General features: G+C 42.2%; 1 protein-coding gene across 12 annotated transcripts in view; it reads right to left on the bottom strand.

The window, feature by feature from the left end:
- Positions 1-365: 365 nt before the first annotated feature.
- MAST4 (microtubule associated serine/threonine kinase family member 4) overlaps positions 366-6,920 on the bottom strand; it is a gene marked incomplete at its 5' end in the record, with an annotated part of 192,710 nt that continues 186,155 nt past the window's right edge. For all 12 annotated transcript variants that reach the window (XM_080972174.1, XM_080972179.1, XM_080972178.1 and 9 more), the window contains one exon: positions 366-6,455. In XM_080972174.1, coding sequence (XP_080828300.1) covers positions 2,692-6,455 — 3,764 coding nt within the window. In that variant the 3' untranslated portion in view covers positions 366-2,691. The remainder of the gene's footprint in view (positions 6,456-6,920) is intronic.

Genomic DNA, 6,920 nt, shown 5'->3' with positions numbered 1-6,920 from the left:
TGCCCCGAGGTTGTGCAGTTAGGTTGGCTGTCTACAGGGAAAAGTCTCTGTGTGACCACTTCTACATGCACCAGTTTCCCCAAGTGTTCTGGAACCCAGAAAGTGTGGAAAGCCCATGCATGTATGTTTTCCCCTGCTTAATGTGTGAACATGGTGGGGGGCCTGCGACCCAGGGGGCTGTTGCCCAACAGCAGCCTCTGGCTATCTGCAATGTCCGCTTATGCAATTCACATGAGAAGGGAATATGTTTTATCAGTGGAGCAAAAGGCTATGCTGTATGGACTCCTCCTTCCTTTTCTGCTTGTGCATTTATAGACCTATATTTAGTGAAAATTCAAGGAAGCCAGTTCAAGAAACAGACTCAATTCCCTTTCATGCTCAGTTTTATTTTAATGTTCTTCATAAGTATAAATAATTTTATTCAATACCCAAAGGTTAGGTCATTCTTAAAGAAAATAAGACTGCAAACACTTTATTGCACAGATCCTAACTTTTTTTTTAATAATTTGATAATCTACAGTAGGAAGAACTACAAAGGGTCATTCTAATATACAACCAACACATAGACTGACAAAAGAGTACACACTAAAGAGGATCTCTAACAGTTCACTGTAAGGTAAACATCAAGAACAAGGAAACTACATGAATGCAAGCTTAGGTGCCACTACATTTCTAAAATAGGCGGGAAGTATTTGGCAGAAGTGATAAAGCACTATACAAAATATACATAAAAAGATACATTTGTAAACAAGAGAGCTAGGTGTGCTTTAAGGGAAACGAGTGGAAGGTTTTTAACTTGCAAGCAAATGTAAACTATGGGATAACTCCCAGATAGAAATGTCATGATTTTGGAGTGCATTAGTGTTTAATTATTTCAACCCCCAAAGCACAGATATAGGCTATAAATGCTAGAACCACTCACTTCAAAATGTTTCCCCCTAGTTGATTTTAATAATTCATGAGCACATGGAAAGGAAAAGAATATTCCATCGCTGTATGGAAAATTACAGGGACTTGCTGGTAATTTTATTTTCTTAACAAAGGATTTCAAAAATGAACAAAATCCCAATTGGTTTACTCATTTTTCTCAGGAAAATGCATTTAGCATACTTGTAAATACCTTACAAGCAGCCAATTCATAATTGGGTTATGCTTGGGTAAATATAGCTAGGGAAATGGTGTGCAGGGAGCGGGGGGAATGCCCTGAAGGAGGGTCAGCATTAAATGAGCTTTTGCAAGGAAATATAGAAGAAAAAAAGCACAATTGTCTTGTGGATCCCAATCATTTTAGCATACTTATCTGTGATAATCTTTCTGGAGTGTTGCTGTACATGTCCAAAAAACCAAATACTTTCCCTCCAAATTTAATCAGACAAATTCGACATATTCCACTATACACAAAATTCAAATAAGGCTTAGCAAAAAGTAAAAAGAACACCAACATTCTAGCACCAAAAAGCTCCAACAGCCCCCCTTTTTTCTACAAAAGAATGCCTTTTTCATTAAAAAAAATACATTTACTTCTTTTGCATACAAATAAAGATCACAATATGAAATGTATAGAGCTACTTAATGTACTTCAAGAAGAATGTTAAACCTAGAATGACTTGCTAAAAACAGCAAGATTAATCTACAACATAAGGCCCCAGCTAGGTATTAAAATGTTATCAGGTGTTTGATATATCATCTAGATACAATGCTGAAAAATGCCTCCCCTCACTTCACCACTGTTGTCATAAAATAGAAAAGAAAGCTGAACTGCTAAATGCTCAAATCTACCTATCATGACAAAGATGATTCATTTGTGTACATGAAAATTGTTTCAACACTTTATGCCATGCACATCTGTATGTTCTTCATACCAGAAAGGCCTGGAGAGAAATAAATGTGAGCTGAATCAAGGCAGGAGGAACTAAGCTCACAAAGGTATTGTAGTCTAAAGCCCAGGATGAGATGAAAGAACACAGGGCAATTTCATATTACCAGAAAACTATATTGTGAATGGGATGGTGTACCCATGATAATGGAGACTTCTCTTTCCCAATCATGCACATAGTCTACACAAGAGGCAGAAATTGTGTACTGAAGAGCTCCAGTTTTAACTGGCAAAGTTAGCTCACTACAATAATACCAACCTTGCTAGCTCTTAAATACAATTCTAAATTCACTGAAAGTCATTAGATTTATCACTTCTTCTATTTTAGAGTTGTGCACAGCTTTTTGAACAAGGAAAGAATGGAGCGTCTTTCTTCTCCCTTCAGACCAATATATATTTGTGGGTTCTGTCTAGGCCCAAGTTTTAGTAATTCTGCTTCTTCTTAAATTATGGCAAACTAGTGGCAAAGCAACTATCATTAAAAAGATACAGTAAACAATGCAATCAGCAGCAAAGTAGAGACACTACATTCTAAACGATACACACTAGTAAGTATTTACAGATAATTTGTCATCCCACCCGCCCACAACCTGTCTCTCAAATTGTAAAAGTATTTTTGTACAAATACAATATGGTAACAGTTTAACCGGTTACATTTGGGAAGGAATTTTGAGGGGGGAAGGAAACGAGTCCTTTCTTTACACACCCTGCTTAAGTGGCGCTGAATATTTTTTTCTGCAAGAAAATACTACACAGTGCTGAAGGTAAGACAAGACACTAGGTTTTCAACTAAGCAGTCCTATTTGCACGTCTTGCTATTGGGAGGGTTTTTTGTGAGGGCTGCTTCGGGAGGTGTCTTTTCCTCTCCTCGGCCGGGCAGAGTCTTTGTCGGCTGAAAGTGCATTGGGAGAGTCAGCTGGAGTCCCTGACTTTGGCAAATCTTTACCTACATTCGGTTTTCTCGCGGCAGAAGACTGAGGCAGACCGGGGTCTTTCCCCTTCATGTCCACAGCAGAGTGAGACCTCTCTTGGCTTTTGTGCTTCCCCGCCAAGTCTGAAGTGGGAATGTTCTCTTCCACAGGGGACGGAGTATAGTGCAAGCCCAAAAGGGAAACACTTTTAGTCATTTCTGCCCTGCCGTCTGCTGAGGAAGAGCCGGCTTGCTTTTTCACTTCCCTGCTGCTCAGTGCAAGTGGCTCGGGGGACCCCAGGCTAGCCTTTGCTGAAGGCAGAACAGGGGCTTCCGGCCTAGATTCAGGGAAGCTGGGTGGGCACTCAAGCTGCTTTGAAGCTGCACGACACGAACTCTGCAAAGCAGGGCTGGAGGAATGTTTTGCAGCATGCTGCTTGTTCCCCTCGGATAGCTGCTTTTGATTCATGTGCCCTTTCCCTTTAGTGTCTTGAAAGTTCTTCGCACCCGTGACTGCCTTTTCCGCTGCTTTTCCTCTGGCATCACAGCTAAGAAGGGAAAGGTTAGGATCTGGCTTCCCGTGGTCAGTTTGAAAATAAAGTGCATCGGTGCATTTTCCCCCTTCAGGTTGCATTTCCGCAGAGGTGGCCTGAATGTTTGGGCTCTTGTCGGCCGGTTTGCTCAGCAAGGAGCCCTCTTTTACAGCTGACGATGTCTTGGGAGGCGTGTTCTGCTTGGTACGTATACTGAATGGCTTTTGATCAGCAGGATCGTTTAAACTTGCCATCTCTTGCCTCTGAAAATGCTTAGCGCCATCTGGGGCTGCTGCTGCTGCTTGCTTTTTATTGGAGGATTTGAGCTGTTTTTCAGGCAAGGTGCTATTGATGTGGATTGAGGGTTCTGACCCACATTCTATGACCAGATGCCTTTCTGCCTGTATTTGCTCATTATTTAGCTTTCTCCGAGAGCTTGGAGGGTGTGAAAAAGAATCCAGTGCAGACTTATTGATGTTTTTCCCCTCCTTCAAGGAGCCGGCCAAAGCATGAGGGCCAGTTTCTTTTTCTTTTACGTTTGTAGCTATTTGCTTTTGTGTCTGTTTTTCAGAATGTTTCAATTTCGAGAAACAAGTGTCAGGAACTGGTCTAGATTTAACAGTGCTATTTTCCATGTGTGTTGCAGGTCTCATATTATCTTTAATGCTGCAGCAACCAGGAGCATCCACTACACAGGGCCTGTTTAATAATTCTTTTGCAGCGGAAAGATCAGAATTGCTACCTTGTTGCCTAGAAGCAATGCTGGACTCTTTGTTACCAGCTGGAGGCTCTGCATTTTTGGACTGCTTCTGTTCTTTTTCCCCCTGGTCCGTTTGCACGGTTACACCAGCCAGAAGTGATGCTTCAGGCTTGGAACATCCACTTGCTTTCTGCAGGCCCAACTCATTTGCTGAATAGTCTCTAGTGGTGTTCTCATCCTCTTTCACCGATGGCTTGAGCACATCTTTGAACTTTATTTTCGAGCTTGCTATTTGTACTTTTGCTATTCCACGTATTTGCTGCTGAGCAACTGAATCAAAGGAATACCTCTGAATGCGTTTTGCATCCTGATTTGGTGACACGTCTGTAACAGATTTCTTTGATGGAGAAACCTCAACTGCCTTAGGCTTCTCTGGAAGGATGCTATCACTTGGTTGAGGCCTTGTGTGGTTGTCTGGTCCTTCTTTATAGGTTTTCTTCTCTTTCCGTTTGGCTTTCTCAGGATTTCCCTGTGCATGGGCAGATTTGCAACTTGTCAAGGTGGAACTCTGGATTTGGGAACTGCTGGATTTAGCCTCATGTGCTGAAAGCTGAATAACCTCTTTCTTTTGATTAATCACCTTTACAGAGGGGTCACATTTAGCACTGAAATTGGAAAGTGTCTTTTCTGACTGCTGTTCAGTGGTCACAGGCATTGCTGGTGAGCTCTGAGTACTTTTATTTGGCTTTGGAGACTGGAACTTTAGTAGATTAGATTCATAAGGACTGGATTGTTGAAAGACTGGTTGCTGCACTTTCTGACAAGACGGCTCAACCTTTACACTGATGCCTCCTTGGCAGATGAGTGGTTGGCCATCGTTTTTGGCATTTTGGCCCCCTGCAACTGCACATGAAGACACTTCTGTCTTTGAAGACTGTGGCCCAGAAATTAAAGCAATATCTAAGGTTCCTTCAATTGGCTTCAAGCAAGACACAGACCTCCCTTCTAACTTATATTCTGAAGGACTCTTTCGGACAGGTGACTCTGTGGAAATCAAGGCTGATTTCTCCACACCAGCTTCTGTTCGGCCAGTCAATCCTTTGAGAGGAATGAAAGGAACAGAGTTAATCTGAGTGGCATGAGCACTGCTAATAAATGATCGGCTTTCAGTCACCGAGGTGGAATCTTGCAGCATGTTTATAGGTCTGACTGCACTCAGCTGATGGCATTCATGTACACTTGGTGTCAGTTTGGACTTTAGCACTGGACAGGAGTTGTCATCTTTTTCTTCAAAGGACATTTTCTTCCGGAGATAATCAATATTTGCAAGCTTACTATCTAATCTTTCAAATTTGACAGGTTCTTTTGTCGGTGCAGATTTATCTACATTTTCTCCTTTCCCATTCGGCATCTTGTCAGATGAGTGAGGCAGAACATTTTGCAATGTACATGGAGGGGGGATTCTTTTGAAGTCATAAGACAAATGACTGAGCTCATTAAGTGGAGGCCCATGACATGGTGTGTGCGCATCCAAAGCAGTACAATCATTTGATCTCATGCTTGCATTCTTCTGAAGGGTGTCTTTTAGCATGCCACCTACTGACTCTGTCTCCAGAGCTGCAATTTTAGCTTCAAAGTGGTTTGATCTTTCCAAAGCTTTCTGAAATGCTTTTTTGCTATCTCTCTCTTCTAAGCATGAGGCAACTGGGTTTTCTGATTCACCACAAATTTCATGTACGGTGCTTGCTTTCTGCAAATATTCCTGTTTCTCTGCCAGATCTTGCTTCTTCACAACTATCTTAACCTTTAATTTTTCTTTATCCAGCTCATCAACAGATTCTTGCCTGCCCAACTTCCTGGAAATGGGACGTTTCAGGCAGCCTTGTTCAGCAGGTCTCACTCGTGTGAGTGATGGCACATCAGAAACGTTCTCCTCCAGGCTCTGAAGGGTTGTATCCCGTTGAGATACCTCTCTATTAACTTCTTCCTGAGTTACTTCCAGGCTGTGCTTGCGAGAGCACAAGTGTTTCTTGTCAGTGCCATAAGAAGGGGCAAGTTTCTCTTCTGACTGAACCCTCTTGAGCAAAGGAGACCTGGGTGGTTCTGCACTCTTAGGCCTCACTATGTGTCTGACAATAGTGGGAGGAGAGTGCATTTTTGTAGGGAAAGCCTGAGCTATTTTTGTGTTTCCAATTGAATGCCCCAGTAAAGGTGATGGAGACCGCTGAGGAGATGTTGGTTGGGGGGTTGGAGAAGGAGTCCGTGCCAAAGGAGAGAGAGGAATGCTGCCAGCTGATTTGCGTCTTCCTGACCTGTATCTTTGCCCACCAAGCTTGGGCCCCAAACCATGAAGTGTGCTGGGCCTAATATGCCCAGAACCAGCTGGAGAATTGGGTGCACTTGAACTTGGAGAGCTACTCTGAGAAGAATTTGTACCTGGAAGAGAAACAAATAGAACTGCACTAGAACCTTCAATCAATGCTTGTCAATAAGCTATAAAAGATGTTGTTTCTATACAGACAAGAAGAAAATAATAATCAAACCCAATATGGCTTGAAAATTACTGGCTTTCAAAGGTCAAATCTCTATAGCTTTTTCATCCTCCTTGCCTGCATTTCCCCTTGAAGTTTAAATTCACTGAACTTGGCCTACTTTCTGAATTTTCTAAGAGGACTCTGCTATATGGTCTAATACTAGCCGCCTGAGCTGATATGAATACAGAGTGAACACAAGCCACTCTCTATATATGGCTGAATAATATAAGCAGCTCCTTCAGAAACTTTTAATAGTGTGATTAGCTGGGTTTTTGGACTACTGAGGGACAGCATCAACCCAGAGGCCATCTGAAACATGCTCTGGGAAGTGAAGCAAAAAAAGAAATACAGAATAGATGACATAATG

Source organism: Podarcis pityusensis (assembly GCF_964106645.2).
Source record: "Podarcis pityusensis genome assembly, chromosome: 11".
NCBI lineage: Eukaryota > Metazoa > Chordata > Lepidosauria > Squamata > Lacertidae > Podarcis > Podarcis pityusensis.
The sequence above is the reverse complement of the archived record's forward strand: the minus strand, read 5'-3'. Positions and strand labels throughout refer to the sequence as shown.